Source organism: Porites lutea, chromosome 3 (assembly GCF_958299795.1).
Source record: "Porites lutea chromosome 3, jaPorLute2.1, whole genome shotgun sequence".
NCBI lineage: Eukaryota > Metazoa > Cnidaria > Anthozoa > Scleractinia > Poritidae > Porites > Porites lutea.
The window spans coordinates 6,171,512-6,189,690 of record NC_133203.1 but is presented as its reverse complement, the minus strand read 5'-3'; the positions used below and the strand labels follow the sequence as shown (position 1 = coordinate 6,189,690).

Sequence of the window (18,179 nt, the reverse complement as noted above, 5' to 3'; positions counted from 1 at the left end):
TACTGCTGAAGAGGTTTCATTTGAATGGTAACACCATAGGATTTTGTCCACGGACTCAAAAGTTAGAACAACGCACTAAATAAATGGCACCATGTAAAAGTATTGCTGAAAAGGTTTCATTTGAATAGTAAAACTGTTGGGTTTCATCCACAGACTCAAAAGTCAGAAAAACATAGTACACTCGAACCCCGCTATTTTGAAGTCCCAAGGAAAATGGAAAAAAGGTCGAAAAAGCGGGGTTTTGAAATAACCTTGGAAGCGTAAAGGGGAAGGGTAAATCCAAGGGAATTCGATCTTCCTTTGAAATAGCGGGGACTTCGAATTAACCGAGTTCGAAATAGCAGGGTTTGACTGTATATAAATAGCACCATGTGAAAATACTGGGCAAAGTGGTTTTATCTGAATGATAACACCATAGGATTTTTGCTCACAGATTTGAAAGTTTGAGTGATGGCTCGTCGTAAACTCTGCATAATGTGGTCTAAGATTTTTTTCCGAGTGGAACCTGGTTTCAAGCAGAGTGATAAACAAGAGAATAGGAAACTTTCGACACATTAAAATTCAGCATGATAGCGAGTCTTAGAGGACAAAAACAAAGAAAATGAACAAACAGGTTTATTCATTTCCTTTTTTGTGTGTCCTCTGAGACTTGCTTATCATGCTGAATTTTAATATATCGAAAGTGGCCTTAAGAGATAGGGAGAGTGCAAAAAGGGTGGTAGCATCAAAGGAATGCCTCAAGGCTCTGTTACCCCTTACTCTTCTACCTTGCGTAAGCTAACCCTGCTTGCTCCCCTGTTTTCTTTGTAACAGATTGTCTCCCTCTGATGAGGCTGTTTTTAATTAAAAAGTTTTGACGTCTTTAACCAATACAGTCGACTCCCGATAATTCGAACTTTCAAGGGAAATAGAAAAAAGTTCAATTTATCGGGAGTTAGAGTTATCAAGGGTAAAATTATATAGAAAACGACCTGAAGGGAAATGATAATTACTTCGAGTTAGTGGGAGTCGACTGTATAATATAATAGCTGCAGTGACAAATTCTTGTTTAGTATAACGGAAAAAATTGAAGGTTACTTGAACAATTTTATTTCCACTGAGTAACTGATTGTTTTTCTTTGCTCTCATTTATTTGTAGCCTTTGGCAATGCAAAGACCCTTAGAAATGATAATTCTTCTCGCTTTGTAAGTACAGGTTTTACCATTCTGTTTATTCACCATGATTTGGAACTGTGTTTTGAAACTTTTTTCATGTTTTCTTTTGGTACCTTCAGATTCAGATAAGACTATCAAAATCTAGAGAGTAATATTCTGTTTGTGTGTTAGAAGCACTGCTTTCATTCAGACAGTTTATTAGACAATTTTGTATGATTTCAGGGCAAATACATGGATATTGAATTTGACTTTAAAGGGGATCCTGTTGGAGGAGTCATCACAAAATGTAAGCTCATTCTATTTACTAGCAAATGAATGCATTGTACAGTAGTCTTTGTCTTTATTGATGTAGTCCTTTGTACATTGCTACTGTAGTGGCTGATAATTGGTTGCTAGGGTACTTGTATAATAATAATAATAATAATAATAATAATAATAATAATAATAATAATAATAATAATAATAATAATAATAATAATAATAAATGTTATTTAGCCAGGTTATCTCTGTAGCATAAAATGCTGCTGCTATCAATGAGGGCCCTGGAAAAAAAAAATATATATATATCTATATCTATATAAAACTAGCCTACATTACAGTAACTAAAAATACACTAAAAGTTAAAAATACAAGATTAAAAAATTGTTTAAAAAAGCTAAAATACAGCGATTAAAATGCATTTAAAAGCTAAACTAATACAAAAACTAAACAAGTAACTAAAAAACTTTTGATCTATAAAATTCCAAAATATGAGTTTTAAAAATGACAACTGACTTAGAATCCTTCATTTCACTTGCAATATTATTAAAAAGTTTAGATCCATTAAAATAAAAAGACTTCCTTGCTGTCTCAGTTCTGACTTTGGGGAGCAGCAAGTTGTGCCCACTTCCCCTCGTGTTGTGGACTGTTCTAAAAACCTTAAAATAATCTTTAAAAAACATTGGAGGGGATCCCTTCAAGCATTTAAAAGTCAAATTAATAGTGTGCATGTCACGCCTCATAGACAAGGGAAGCCACTTTAAATTCTTCTCGGCGTCTGAATCTTTGGTCTTCAAAACAATCCTAGCTGCCCTTCTTTGTGCTCGATCTAACTTATCACGTTCTATTTTCCCAATGCTGCTCCAAGCAACATCGCCATAATCCATAACCGGCAGAACAAGAGATAAGCGAAGCCAGTTAGAAAATATTATGAGTGCTCAAAGTAGTTAAAAAATTCCAAGTTATCATAAATTCTACACAAAGTTAAAATAAAGCTTATCAGACAATAATACCATGTTCACATTAACAGTGAAGCTCCACCATTAGTTATATGAACTACACAACCCTCTATCCCTGGATATTCTCTGATGAAATGCTGTTATTCAAAATGTCAACTTTTCAATCCTTTTGCAGTGGTGTCAGTGATTTTGTTACCTCTGCTTCCTGCATCCCTGATGCATAAAAATCACCAAAGGTGCAAAATAATTCATGAAATGCATCCCATAGGACGCAAGGAATGACCAATCGATTTGAAGATTTTTTGGTAGAATATCCTGTTCGTGTGATTTCTGTAACTATTGTTTAAAGATGCATATTTATTTTTAGTCTTTTTTTGTGCTCTGAATATATGGAAGGATTATAATATTTTTAAAGTCAGTAAACCGTAATAAAGAGTTTTGGCATCTGTCTCCAGATTAACTGTCTCCGTACATAAAGGCCCAAGCATTTCCAATTTAGGATTCCTTCTTTTTTTGAACTGGGACTCATTGGATTTTCACAGGGACTCTTGATTTTTCACAAGATTAGTCCTAGGACTCGACATAACTATTTGGAACAAAATCACTGTGGTCTATTGACTTAAGTTGATAAAACCAATTTTTTTGTTTCATAATCCCCCACTGATGCAACAATAGCCACATTTTGAAACTGTGCCCAGTTTCAGAATTTTAAATATCTCAGGTTGTTACCCTTCTGAATAAATTTCCCTTCTTGTTGGCATTTGCTTCTTTTTTAGTTGCTAGATGTACCGGTTTTATTTATGGTCAGAGTTTGTGTAATCAGCTAGCATTCTACCATGTCTTTTTAAAAAGTGTGTAAAATACTGATCAGTTTTCACTTTCTTTATTGCAGACTTGCTGGAAAAGGTAATGGAGTCGTGAATAAACAGTTTCCTTTGAATTTTGGATGTACTTAATAATTAAAGTTTGAAAGCAGAATTCAATAATTGTTTTATTATTAATCCAAAATATTTTTACGTTCTTAACAAGCTTACCTCCTCGTAGACTTTCTTTTAAACTTCGGCCTATTTTGGGGCACAGTTTCAGGATATAAACACAGGTTCTCTTTAGTCTATTGATCAATGGTCTATTGTCCATTGATCAACCTCGTTTCCAATCAAATGTACCATCAAATCAATGGTATATTGCTCGCATCTTTCTAATATGGTAAGCGCCATTTTGCTTATGAAGAATTAGCGGGGGGGATTGGAGCCAATCAAAAATGGCAAAATATTTTGAATGAATAATAATTATCAAAAAGCTATTGTTATAATATGTTATAGTTTATCTTAATTTATCCTTAAGCTTTTCATTGCCTTTAGTCTCGTGTGGTTCACCAAGCTCAAGGGGAGAGGAATTTTCACATTTTTTATCACCTTCTTTCTGGAGGATCAGATGAACTTCTTGGTAAGCTGTATCAGTGAGCTGTTTCTAAATATTTTATCTAAGAAGCCACACCTATTATTCAGTGAGACTCAATTAATTCCTGCAAAGATATTGTTCTTCTGTATGAGAAGATACATTTCAGGGGCATGGCCAGCCTATAGACCTGTAGGCCTGGGCCTACAACAATTTTTGGTTTGATCACTCCAGGCTTGTATTAAATTATGCATTGTTGGGGTGAGCTAAAAAGCTTAAGAGCTCCAAGTGTTGGTGAGGTCAGTGCGTACTAGTCATGCGTGCAATTTTTAGGATATGTGAAAATGAAAGTCAGCCAGGCCTTCCACTAGTCAAAAAGCTGGCTACGCCCCTGCGTTTAAATGGCAAATTGAGTACCGTACGGCTTAAGTTGTCCCCTGTTTATCTTCAGTCAAGTTCACTTGCAAGGGAGGGCACTTATTCGAGATACACATCATCATCTTTACCTTGGTTTCTTTCCCCGCACAGAGCACGAACAAACGTGTTCCGGTTTAGGCTTTCAAGGGTGGACTAGGGGACTTCTTCCTAGTTATAGCTTCCTGCAGAAAAGGCCGTGTCTTTCCTCCGCGCCCCAAAACAGTTGGCCGTGCTAGAGGCAACGTGGCCGAGTGGCTGGAGCGCTGGAGTTGTAATCTGGAGGCCCCAAGTTCAAATCCCGCCCTGACTGCTAGCTGGATTTGTCCTCTGTAGTCCCGTGTTCAAATCCTTGGTCACGGTTGTAAAAAAGTCAATTGGTTCACCTCCTAACAGTTGGGATTCATAACCTTGTGATGTTGATTTTGAATTATTTGTTTCATTGTCCCTGAAAGCCCCCTAAGGGGAGAGAATAATTAAGTATTTATTTATATAAATGAATGTCTTGCTCACATTTCTGTGACCAACGTGGTTTTTAGGTGAGTTGGTGGTTAGCTCTCAACTCAACCTTCAGCCTGAGTCATATCAGGCCTTTCTTAGGAGTTAGGAGAGAGGAGATTTGATGGGGGAGGTGGAAAGTGTTTCTTTCCCTTTGATCTCTTCACTTTTTGCCTCTCTCTTCGCCCTTTCCCCCAGAAACGCCTGATCTGACTCAGGCTACTCAACCTCCAGCTTGGATGAGCAGAGGCTTTTTTTTGTTTGGTCTCTGTCAGTTTTTCTACAAGTCTAGCATGATTTAGACTATGAGTAGTCCCCATTTTTCCTCAGGGATAGTAGAGCGAGCGAAACGTGAGCGCACGTGAAAATCACCCCACGCGAGAAAGGTGATCCCGCCGCGTCTCGCCTTTCTCGCGTTGGGTGATGTTTACGCGCACTCCCGTTTCGCTCGCTCTACTATCCCTGAGGAAAAATGGGGACTACTCGTAGTCTAGCATGGTTGACCCTGTTGGAGACTAGAGGCCCGGCTGGCACCACCCTCACAAGCACTGGGGGCTTATTTATTCTTGTTGACAAACAATCCTGTGAGGAAAATGGAACTATTATTATTAATTTAAACAAAAACTGTGTTTAAACTTTTGTTCTCTTTGCAACAGGTAAACTGCACCTTGAAAGAGATTGCAACACATACAATTACCTTAATCAAAGTGGATGCACAAAAGTTGCCACGATTGATGACAGGAAAGATTTCCTTATTGTTGAGGTATGGATTATGGGCTTTGTAAAATGTGTACATTATATTTCCCACCTGAATGCACTTAGTGAACTGTCAATGCCTCTGACATGAGTAGATGGGGCTAGTTTTAAAAGAAACTTTATTTGCTGTGTCATAAGGAGAGGTGGGGGAGGGGGGAGGGGACACAACATTTTTTTTTTCGTCTGTAAATTTAAGAGATTTAAAGGCTGACATTTCAATGCTACTTCTTTGTCAGAACAAATCGCCCTGATCATAGACTACGAGTAGTTCCCCATTTCTCCCTGGGGATAGTAGAGCAAGCGAAACGCGAGCGCGCGTGAAAATCACCCCCACGCGAGAAAAGCGAGACGCGGTGGGTGGCCTTTTCTTGTGTGGGGTGATTTTCACGCGTGCTTGCGTTTCGCTCGCTCTACTGTCCCTGAGGACAAATGGGGGACTACTCGTAGTGTACCCTGATCATGGTATCTCAATTTTCAAAGATGCAACTCAATTATAAAATATTGTGTCAGGACAAAAAATTGTGTCCTCAGGCTTGTGATATCATAGTCATTATCCACAGTCCGTAGTCTGAGAAAACAGTCGACATTTTGCGACGCCAGCCACTGAGGAAGGAGCACAAAAGTTCCATACTGATGACGTGTCACTACCTAGATCTGGGTAGTGCTTCTGATTGGTTGGTCACGGGGAAACCAGTGGTAGCGCGGCAAAATGTCGGCTGTTTTCTCAGTCTAGAAAGTCCAAAGTAGAATTAGCGTCTGTAATTTTTGCCGAAGATTTAGCTGTTATTAGAGAGATTTAGAGCGCAACCTGTCAGATTCAAGTTGACAATTGCTCAAAATTGAAAATGAGCAGACATGTTGAAAATGCGTCCCCCAAAACAGTCCCACAATGCACTTTGAAACCATCTCGAGCTGGCCTCCCGCGCATCCTCAAAGTGGCTTATTAATTAGCTGGGTTTCTGTAACAAATGTTAGTGTCAGCACCGCAAAAGTTGATTATAAGAGCCATCAGAGCCTTAAAAGCGCCATTTGAAATAATTATCATAAAGTCATTTGCAAAACAAAAAAAACAACAACAACAACAACAAAAACAAGGAGCAATTACCGGTACCTGGATAAACAGACAGTTACACCACTCACCTAGCAGTATGAGAGCATCTCATCACAGCTATATCAAAATAGAACTAACAGTTATTTTGTTTGTGTTGGTTCTATTAGAGGGCGATGGATGTGGTTGGTTTCCATCCTGATGAGAAAAATTCAATTTATTCTCTTCTCTCTGCTATCTTAAACTTGGGCAATGTGACATTTGATGAAGGCGACGACCATAGTGCTGGACATGACTTTGTTTCTCTTTCAAATGGAAAATGTAAGTTGAAGTCTTCAAATTATTTACTTTACCGATTCACACCCAAAAAACACCTGTGAGGATTCATGATTCTGGTACCACTTGTGACGTCATCAGGTTTAACGTTCAGATGTCTTTGATGTACTTGTGGCAAGAACTAGCCTAGCCTGCGAGCAAGCTCTCCGGGGCACTCTGGCGGCTGGGCGGGAAAAGGAAGGAGAGCTTGCAGCTACCCCTCTGGAATTTGAATTCCACCTCCAATTCCCCTGTGGCTCCCCGTCGACTGAGCTGTCAGATTTCCGCCAATCAGCGCGTAGCGGAAACGAGCTTGAATGTAAACAAAGATTGAAAAACACGTGCCAAGGATAATGACGTCATTACTTATGTCATCTTCGCCAATCAGCATTTTGCATCGACTTTTTCAATGCAGATATTCAAATTCCAGAGACGTAGTTTCAAGCTCTCCTTCCTTCCCCCCCCCCCGCTCCGCCGCCAGAGCGCCCCGGAGAGCTTGTTCGCAGGCTAGGACTGGCACAGTCGGTCATACCCAGGGTGCCAAAGGCTTTTCATGCGCGGTTTCCGGAGTCTTAAAAAGTGACCCGCGCGAAAAACTTTATCTTTTTTCTCGCGGCTTCGCTGCTCGTGTCTTCGGCCTTCGGCCGACGAAACGAAGCTGCCCGTCGCACGCGAGAAAAAAACCTCTGGTACCCAGGGTAAGTCGGTCATTGCGCGTCCTTCTTTGTGGGAGGTTCCGAGTTCGTTTTGGCCCCAGGTGTGTCTTCTGATCCTTCTTTCGATTTCTTTCCTTTCCGTGTAGCTTTAAGTGGCTTTAAATACCCGTAAAACGGAGCACTGATGAAGGTAAAATGTGCGCACCATCGGCTGCTGTCAGTTACTAACTACACTTACGAGTTTACCGACGTAGAATAAAGACCTTTACCTTAAGGTTGTGTAGCACAAAGAGTTCCGTAGTATTATACTGTATATTACATATCCAAATGAAGTTGGTCCTGTTAAACAAAACAGACATACAGAACAACAACAACGGAAAAAAAAAGAAAGTAAAGAAAAGAACAGCGAAAAAGGCATCTTTAAAATGAATGTCGAAATTTTTTAACTTTTGGGCATTCGCACTGTGATTTTACTTGAAATTCTCTAACTCTTTAGATTTGGACTGGACATGTGAAATGTTACAGTGTGGTGCTCACTTACTGCAGAACGCTCTGACGAAGAGAACTGTGGAAGCTGGAAATGAAAAAATGACCACTCCCCTAACAGCAGCCCAGGTGGGTGTTCAGCACTGTCCTGCCGTTGCAACTATAAGGGGACATTCCCTCATGGTGACCGGTCGTTTCGCCCACGAGTTTTGCTAGCCTCCCGGTCGCTAATGTCTTATGTCGTTCCGCTAAGAAGAGAAACGAGCGCTGCGCATGTATATGCTTCGTACTCTCATCCATGATACAAAAAAAGTGCGTCTCGCATGTATATACCTCGTTCTTTCAGCTACTGATCAGGCGAAAGCAGTTAGGGAACTGACCCAACACGTAAGCGAAATGACTTCAGAAGTTAGCAAACAGGGGCCGGTTGCTCGAAGCCTGGTTAGCGCTAACCGTTGGTTAAGAGGTATCAAAATGTATAGGTTTCCATGGTATTTAACGCTGGTTAGCACTAACCATGCTTCGAGCAACCCGGGCTAGGACGTTGGCGAAACGACTCGTAGGCGATACGACCGGAATAAACCTCCTTTATTAGGGCAGTGGGGTAAGGGAGGGGGTGTTAGCTAAATCACTTGATATGTCTGCCAATTTTCTGCCAAATATTTCCTGACCCCCTCCTACAGCGAACAAAAATATCACAACCCATCCCCAGACTACACCCCGACTATTACCCCTACAGGGGATTACTGGTCGTTTCGGTACAAGTCGTTTCGATACAAGCTGAATCAGTCGAGGTGTAATTAGTTTCACGTACCTGGCTTAAAGAACGAGGAATATGTTCGTATTGAAACGACTTTGAATCGAAACGACCAGTTAACGACCAGGGTAACCTAATATATTGTAACTCCCCCCCGTACACATCATTTTGTCAAACCTCCATGTAAAACTAATTGAAAGCCGCTTAAATGAACCACTTAGGCCTAGGCCAAACGTGGAACGTTTAATAAGACGAACCAAACTCTAATTTGGGTCAACCTAAATTAAGTTAAGATCTTCTGTTGGGTCATACGTCGAACTTAGGACGCGTCGAACCAATCAACTGACTCAGACCAAAAAGCAGTTTTAATGAATGTTCCCCCGTACTTGGCTGAATATACATTATCATACAAATTTTTACTTTATTAGTTTATTTCGTCGCAGGTGAAGATCGACGTTTGTCTCAGATACGAACGTCAGACGTTCTGTCCACGGATAGACCTTGTTAGACGATCCAAACTCATTTAGACGAACTTAACTGAGGCACGCGTCGAACTTTTCTTGAACTTAACTTGCTAAGTTTGGTTCGTCTCATGAAAACTTCGACGTTTGGCCTAGGCCTAACTATTCATTTGATCATTCATTCTCCATCTATTGTAGTATTACCGTAAATGATCGATTAAGCGCGGCGGCGCTTATTTGATTTTCCCTGTTAAAGTTGCGGCGCTTATTAAAATGTTTCTGGTAAAGGTGAGGGGCTTATTCAAGAGCGGCGCTTAATCGATCATTTACGGTAGTTGTTGTTTAGTCTGATGATTATATTTCTCTCGTAGGCTTACTATGCACGAGATGCTCTTTCTAAAGCCACGTACAGACGGATGTTTTCTTGGTTAATCCAAAGAGTCAATGACAGCATTAAGGTAAATCAACGGGGGTGAGTACTTCCCTCATTTGCAGCCAGTGGCTGAATTGCGGGGGAACCACAGAGGTGTGATCGGAAGTCAGCATGTAAAGGCGCACTATGCAGCCGCTTCAGTCCATGTTTGACGTCATCTCACCCACCCAGACCAAGTGACGGCACATGTCAGATAGACCATAACGACGCGGTTTACGTCCCCTTCTCTTTCCGAACCATGTCACGGGTTCTTTTGCGTCTCCTTCCAACTGATGTTTAAGGATGAAGGAGACAAGGCCAACGGCTTAACGTCACCGCCCAATGACGCGATCATCTGAACTGAGAAAGGGATTTTAGCCACAGCTAGCATGATCTCACCAGATTTTTAAAGACCTTGGTTGATGTTCCGGCCTGGGTTTGAGCTCACGGAGTCCCGCTTACAAATCATCATCATCATCATCATCATCATCATCATCATCGTCGTCGTCGTCGTCGTCGTAACCATCATCATCATCATCGTCATAATCATCATCATTATCAACATTTATCGTTATCAACAATCTTGAAATCATACTGGTCATGTTCATGAAGACATGTCATACGTTATAATCTTTAGATGATAAACAAAATTGTCATGTTTACTGATATTTGAGTTTCGATTTATCAGGTGAAAAAGAGGGGTAAAAGAAAAGTTATTGGTGTCCTTGACATTTATGGATTTGAGATATTTAAGGTATGATCCAAGAGTAATATAATGAAAACTACAATTCTACTTTCTGCAAGTTTTTCTGCAATTCTTAACTTTGACAGAGGCGGTATCTCCTGAGCAAACTTTACATTTAAATATATTTTTGGAAGCTTTAGATTGAAATTTCTCCCAAAATAGAGTTGGAAATCATCATTGCCTTTGTTACAATAATGCTGAAAATGTTTAAATGACGGTGTTGTTTGTTCAAAGTCAGGTTTTAACTTCTTGAATCTGGGACGTTTTCAGTTTTATATGATTTTCACGACCTAGAATCTATTTATGGTAGTTAGTCGTGTTTACCCTGGGTATTAGGCGATCCCAAAATCACAAATGTTGGGAAATATTTCAGACATCTTGTTTTACATTGTACAGCATTTTATGTGTTTAGGCCTTGGTATGAAATTAGGCATTGAGCTTAGTTAAAAGAATTGATCTGTTTCCTTTCAGACTAACAGTTTTGAACAGTTTATCATCAACTACTGCAACGAGAAGCTGCAACAGATTTTTATCGAGTTGACTCTTCAGTCAGAACAGGAGGAGTATGTTAGAGAGGTGGGAACACTCACGTGCAAACTACCAACCTACCCGTCCCCTAATTCAACATTTTGCCTTAAGTGAGAGGCTAGTGTTAACGTTGGATTAGGGAGGGGTAGGTTGGTATTTTCCACTTATACCGATCCAAAATCTGCTTTACTGTGTTTTGTTCCAATTACAGACTGTTTGAACTAAAATACGTTGAATTTCTTTGACAGGGGATTGAGTGGACGACCATAGAGTACTTTAACAATGCTATCATCTGTGACTTGATCGAAAAGGTGGGTAAAGACCGCCAGTTGTCCTGTTCTGAAATCCTTTTCGCTCTGATAAGGCTGTGAGGGATTTTTACGCGTACTCACCAATGTGCTTTAGCCCCGTGCAAACGGACGCAACATCGTTGGCCAACAAGTCCCAACATTTTGCGTTCGTTCGCACATCCTGTTGCATGTAATTTGTAACTTTTTGTAATCTGTTTACCCACGAAGCACTTAAGAGTTCTTAGGAACTCGTTTAAACGTGTCCGTGCGTTCCAGATCGAATTTGAACTTGGAATTGTTGGTTTTTGAGGAGAGCGGAAAACCGGGGTACCCGGAGAAAAACCTCTCAGAGAAAATGAGAGAACCAACAACAAACTCAGCCCACATATGGCGTCGACGCCGGGATTTGTACCCGGGCCACATTGGTAGGCGAGTACTCTCACTACTTCGCCATCCCTTGCTTCCCCTGCGACACCCTTGTTTCATGTTGTTGTGAGTTGTTGCGCAAAGTCTGAAACAGGTCAAACTTTTTTGCTACGTGCAAACGGACGCAAAAAACTCCCAAAAATGTTGCGTCCGTTTGCACGGGGCTTTACACTCTGTTTGATTGAGCATTTGTGATGGTTCGATAAGTTTTTGGGCTCTGTTGTAAGCTTCTAATTAGAGAGCTTTAGATTCGAGGACGAGGACGACTACAGGTACGCGATTTGACGGAAAGTTTTATCGCGTATTTCTCAAAAAAAAAAACAGGGACCATTTTACGTTTCTGGGAAACTGCCTACCTACCCCTCCCCTAAGCCAACATCAACACTTACTTCTCGCTTAGGGCAAAATGCTGGCTTAGGGGAGGGGTAGGTGGGCAGTTTCCTAGAAACGTAAAATGATCCAAAAAATATATACTCCAGAAAGCTTCATTGTTCTTTTGATTCTCCAGAAAAATTAGCACTATTATCTTTATCCTCTTCCGATCGCAAAATGATAAAACTTCTAACTTTTGATAACTCGTTTGCGCCACTAAGACATTCACGCGAAGATTCGTAACAGAATGACGATGGCTATCACGTTTTACCGCCAAAATGACGCTGGTTCACGCGCGAGAAATATCCAGAATTGAGAAATTCTCGTACTCGTAGTCGTTCTCGCTCTCGAATCTTAAGCTCTCTAAAATGAATCCTTAGAGGGATTTAAAATTCGCTCTTGATTGTGCGTGTGGCTTCAGAGTGGGATTCCTGTGGTGTCACCGACTAGGCGTGGCTATTGCACTTGAGGCCACCTGTTCAACAATAAGCCTGTATTTCAAGAGGCTATGTAACGCTATTTGCTGTGTTTTTAAAAAGCATCAATTGAATTCCAAAAATAATGATGCTGTTTTGTTGTTGAAGACCATATTTACCGTAAATCCTCTATTGACCCCCCTCTCTCTAATAAACCCCCCGCCCCGCCCCCCCCCCTTTTCAAGGAAAAAAATTAATAAGCCCCCCTCTCTATTAAGCCCCCTCTCCCTTAATTATTCTTCACTGATAAATGAGAGACCGTATTAATCAATCACGACTGTAAAACTTCGTGTGGAGTGATCTGGGAAGTTTATTTACTAACTGGAAGTTCGGGTTTGATTCTGATCCTCGGCTGCATGACCTCCAACCTTCTTGTTCTTGAGCTTCTTCACTTTGTATTCTAGGTCTTTATGGAGAACTGATACCATCGTCTTTTGTAAATTAAATAAGCCCCCCCCTCTCAAATAAGGCCCTTGTCTCTGTTAAGCCCCCCCTCAAATGGGCTTGAAATAAATAAGCCCCGGGGGGGGGGGGCTTAATAGAGGTTTTACGGTAGGTATAGAAACTGTTTTTTGTCGTATATTGCATCGAATGGCAAGGATGGACATGCATTTTTTAAAATGCTATGCCTGCAAAAATCACCTAAAAAATTTTTGGAAAGTGCTCCCTGATAAAATTTTTTCTGAAATCTTCTTCATAACCTTACTGGAGCATTTTGAGTATGGGTAAAAGTACTAAGTAATGACTTCAGTAAAGAATTGGACCAAAACAGCAGTATCCTCGTAAAAAAAACCCTTTAATTTGCCACAGAAAATTCCTCGTTGAATTCATTGCGTCGCCTTTACTTATGTAGCCACCACCTATAATTCCTACAAATACATAGCCTGCGTAACAAGCGTTTCCGTGCAGCTTCGGTGCAAAGAACGAGGAACGAGCGTTAAAGACCGCGTGAAAAATGGGGCTAGTAAAAGAGCGGGGAGGGGGTGGGGAAGGAAGGTATCTCTCCGCTCGTTTCATTTCTCCGCGCACGGCCAAAACCGAAAATTCCGTTCCTTGGTCTTTCTTTGCTCCGAAACCAAACGGGAACGCGTGCTACGCAGGCTAACAAATACAATACTGTGTTACTTTATTTATTTATTTTTCATTTTTAAGGTTAACGAGTTGTCTAACCTTTCTTAGTTTGATCAACTTTATGCTTTGTTTTAGAGCTGTTTCTTCCCTAGAAACTTTGGTTTGCGTAGAGCTTTGAGTCAAGACAACCTTGTTAGTTTTTTAATCCCACATAAGTTGTACTGTGCACTTGAACTAATTCGTACTGCACTTGAACTAATTCTTATCGTGGCAATGATATTTTTACATATTCGTCTTAAAAGATTTTTGTTTTTCCTTAGAGTCATGTTGGTATCATAGCTCTGCTAGATGAGGAATGTTTAAGACCAGGAGAAGTAAGTAAACATTTTAAATGCTGTAAAATTTCCTTGATAATAGGTTCCGCTGGATTCCGCATGCAATAAAACAAAATTCTGATTCTTCATTTGATATCATTTTTTGGGTTTTAATTCAAGTGTTTATTTTACTCGTTTGTTATTCCTCCGATGGAAAAACCTTTTGCGAACGGTTTGCTTTAGAAAACTTCGTGGAACCAGGGCCAGGCTGGAGCTTTTTAGTTTAGCGAGTGCGCATCACTGAGGTTTGGTTAAGAATCAGTGATTTTCATGAGCTTCCCTCAATATTCAAATATGAACATTTACAAATGATCTCCTCTCGATTTACCAGCTTGCGAAATTCACCACCCGCACCTGTGCCAGCAGAACCTTTCTTTCGCTTGCTCGATTTCAGAGTACTCCAGAAAGACCCTGCATGAATCGAGTAAGATAAAGATACGTATATATAGTTTCGTACCTAAAGCCCCTGCGCTTGCTACAGCGGGCTCAGTTATGACCATCGGAACTAGATTGACTAGTCCAGACTGCGGCAAAGTGATTCAGGCAGAGCCTCTTTTTCTCATCCTTGATTAAGAGGAAGACAAAAGGAGGCGCACCTGGCTTGGATTTCCCCAATTTATGGCGTGGATACCTTATACTTAAGTTAGAGACGCTTCAGATTTATAGGTCATTGGTGTTGTGATATAGTAACATTGTTTGTGTTTTGTTAGGTGAGCGATGAGACATTTATAGCCAAACTCAACAAACACTGCATTGAGCATGCGCACTTTGAGAGCAGAGCCAGTAAGCAGTTTCTATCCGACATGTCCTTGCCTCACGACTGCTTCAGATTAAAACATTACGCTGGAAGTGTAAGTGTGTAAGACGAGTAGATCAACAGGAATGTTGAAATCTTAAAGACGATAAAAACATTTTTCAATGAAGTCTAGCAAAACCAAAGTGATAACCTTTCTGCGGGCTGCATGGTCAGTCACGTGATTCAAAAACACCTCGCTGGCACGCAAAATACGCATTGGGTCAAGACTAGCAAAGCGGTTACGTTGGTGAAAATGGTAATTTATATTGTTTGTCTTATCTCAGTGCGTTTCTCGCGTTCCGGAGGCTGAACTTATGAAGGGAGTTATTTTGGTTAGGCAACTCAGGGTTAAGTCATTTTTCTTCACTTCCTTGCACTAAAGCCTGTAACAAGACACCGGTGTGTCCAGAAAGAAGGTTACGCGTCACCGCATGGTTTATTGTGCCACATGAGTGATCAGTTGCAAAGGGCTGATTACTCTCAGTAGTCAATCGTAATACACGACAAAGTCCGTAGAAAAACAGGAGTGAGCAAGTTAAGATTGATTTTAGCGTTACGCCAGATAAGTCGAGGACGTAGCTTGATATTTTTCAGCTAATCATAGAGCGGTGCGGTGCCAAACCTAAAAGAAATGAGCCATTATCAAGTTGTGGTTACTCGTTCTGCCTTGTTTTCCCTAGTAAGGGGCAAGTATAGAAGAGAATAGTTCAAGTAATTTACTTGCCCGTTGTGTAGATAGCAGCCTTGCACACTTAAGGTGGCTGAACACAGTTTCTCTAGAATTGCTTTATTCCAACCTTAGCCTCCTAATTTTGCAGTATTACATTGCTTTTCTTTTATTTAATTTTCTCCAGGTGACCTACTGTGCAGCTGGTTTTGTGGATAAGAACAATGATTTGCTATTTAGAGATCTTTCACAGTGTATGTATGCCTGCGGCCATCCACTGGCCCAGACTCTCTTTCCAGAAGGTAAGTCAGATTAGGGTTTTGTGCTTCTTGATTCTACCGTATCAGAGTATATATAAATCAAGAACGTGCGACATGTGGCTTGACATATTTGAGGGACAGTATCACTGAAGTTAACTATTTTCAATTACACGCTATAAAACTGAACGTTATCGGAGAACAGTCTGTTCATTAACATTCTTTTTTCTCCGTAAAGATCCATAAGCGCGGGTAACAAACCGCAGCGGATTTAAACCCTGTGTACGGCCGCCCCGTCCCTCTTTCGATTTTTTTAGGGAGCTTAAGTAACGACAACGGCGACTTCAACGAAAACGGCAAACGCGATAAAGTCCGAGGTAGTGCGAATTCTTTTTTGAAGTGACGTTTTCGTCGCCGTCGTCGTTGCTGGCTGTACACAGGCTAGGGATTCACTGACCACTAGCGCAAGGGGTGGGTCAGGTGGGTAAACGAACTTTGTTTTTTCGCGCTCCACGCTTGTTTGCGCGCTCGTTGAATTCCTGGGAAGACTATCGAAGAAATAGCTTCTAAAAAACCAAAATCACGGTTTCATGACAAAAAAGTGTCTCACGCCAAGTGCAAAGAACAAAACCCCAATTTCAGTCTTTTATGTAAAATTCCTTTATTTTTTCCATGCGTGTCTTGCGGGGCTGTGTAGGTGCTCCTTCCCTGGTTAAGCGGTTATTTATTTATTTCACGCAATAACTGAATAAGACTAAACTGCGTGGCAAAGCTTCTTTACTAGGGAACTAAAGCAAAGAGTTTTTGAGCGACGCTCGTCAATCTGAAATGAGGCGTTTCCCTTTCAATATATCTTGGCGCTACCATATTCGTATTGCTAAGTATCTTTTCTTTTATAGAGACGAATTGCCTGGAAATATGGGAAATATGCGCAAAACCACTGCCTAAGAATACAAAAGGTCCACTTCCGGTTTACGTGCGTTGCTCAAAAACGTCAATGCTCAAGCTCCCTAGTAACTGTTGCATTTGTTTCAGGATGCCCCACCAAAGCCTCCAAGAAGAGACCTCCTACAACGGGAACTCAGTTTAAGGTGTGTCTGCAACTTAAACTTGCAATATTCGTCAAAAATCTTGAAACACTTGTGTGCGTTTCCCCTTCTCTCCAATGTTGATTTGGGTATTACAGTCGTCTCTGTGCCTCAAAATACGCGTGACTCAACAATGGAGAAGGAGAGGGGCACATTTGAGTGAGAACAAACGTGTGAAGAGTGAATGTAAGAAATTTTCGAGAAAGTTCAAGAGAAACGGTTTGTGTTTCAACGCTTTGTGACGAGTACTGTGGCCTCGGTTGGTCAAACGTTGGGTGGCGTTCTCCACAGGATAAATCGCTATCCAGCGGATAAGTATTAGGGAAACCATTTGCATCATCCACTTAATCGGTTGGAGGCCGTTGTCTAGTTTTCGAACAACTGGGGCCTGGTTTCATAATAGTCGTCTGGACCGTGAGCAGAAATGTTACAGGAAATGGAAGCGAAGAGAAAACAAGAAAAATATTTGGTAGTTTTATATCAGCTTTGGGAGACATATAAATAACTTGTATGTAGGTAGGACGCTAAAGATTTTTCAGCCATTTAAGGGCTTTTGTGGGGGCGTGTGTGGCGGAGTGGCTAAGAACTCGAATTCCGGATCTGGAGGTCCAGGGTGCAAGCCTCGCCCGTCGCGTTGTTTCCTCAGATAAGGAACTTTACTACACTTTGTCTCTCTTCACCCAGGAGTATAAATGGGTACCGGCGACATACTGCTGGGGGGTAACCCTGCGATGGACTAGCATCCCGTCCAGGGTGGAGTAGCAATACCCCTAGGCATGCTTCATGCTAAGGAAACCGGGGTAAACTCTGGCCTTTTGGGCCTTTGGCTCGTGTGCGCCTTTACCTTTTTACCCTACCTTGAAGGGTTTTAACAGTTTCGTTTGTTCCCCATACAGGTTTCGGTGTCAGAGCTGATGAAGAATCTCAAAAGCAAGAACCCACATTACATCAGATGCATCAAGGTCTGATTATTACAGCTGTGCTTGTCAGATCAACGTAACTTATTCCTTCAGTACTGATACAAGCTTAAATCTAGTGGAGAGGCTATGACTATTTAGTATAGGAGGTTTTTGGTCGATTCGTCCACAGTAGCATCTCTTTCGCCCTTTAGTGAAGGCAAGCTGAATTCGCCAGACGAGTCTATTTCTGGATAGACTGGATCTGGGCGAATTAACTTGAAAAAAGACAAAAGTGGCGGCAATGTGTTAATTTTACTTTCTTCTTTTTTCAGCCAAACGACAAAAAAGTAGCAGGGCTGTTTGATGACAAACTGGTCAGACACCAGGCTCGATATCTTGGGTAAGGAATTAACCATTTGGAGGTAATAATAATAAGAAGAAGGATAAGAATAATAATAATAATAAGAAGAATAACGTACGAGTCTGGGTCGGTATTTTGTCGAATTGTACCATGGGACTGTTTGCTTCTTTTGTTAACTTTTAAGGTGGATAGACTGGATTTTTTAGGGGGATACCTCTAAAGTTTGAATATTTACCACGTTGGCGTTAACAACGGG

General features: G+C 41.0%; 1 protein-coding gene across 1 annotated transcript in view; it reads left to right on the top strand.

The window, feature by feature from the left end:
- LOC140930292 (unconventional myosin-Ib-like) overlaps positions 1-18,179 on the top strand; it is a 49,141-nt gene that overhangs the window by 10,788 nt on the left and 20,174 nt on the right. The window contains exons 7-23 of the mRNA XM_073379971.1: positions 1,139-1,185; positions 1,378-1,441; positions 3,265-3,278; positions 3,734-3,818; positions 5,339-5,445; positions 6,657-6,807; positions 7,954-8,072; positions 9,533-9,619; positions 10,262-10,327; positions 10,790-10,894; positions 11,095-11,157; positions 13,802-13,855; positions 14,566-14,706; positions 15,506-15,620; positions 16,611-16,666; positions 17,560-17,625; positions 17,895-17,962. Of these exons, the coding sequence (XP_073236072.1) occupies positions 1,139-1,185; positions 1,378-1,441; positions 3,265-3,278; positions 3,734-3,818; positions 5,339-5,445; positions 6,657-6,807; positions 7,954-8,072; positions 9,533-9,619; positions 10,262-10,327; positions 10,790-10,894; positions 11,095-11,157; positions 13,802-13,855; positions 14,566-14,706; positions 15,506-15,620; positions 16,611-16,666; positions 17,560-17,625; positions 17,895-17,962 (1,408 nt within the window). The remainder of the gene's footprint in view (positions 1-1,138; positions 1,186-1,377; positions 1,442-3,264; positions 3,279-3,733; positions 3,819-5,338; positions 5,446-6,656; positions 6,808-7,953; positions 8,073-9,532; positions 9,620-10,261; positions 10,328-10,789; positions 10,895-11,094; positions 11,158-13,801; positions 13,856-14,565; positions 14,707-15,505; positions 15,621-16,610; positions 16,667-17,559; positions 17,626-17,894; positions 17,963-18,179) is intronic.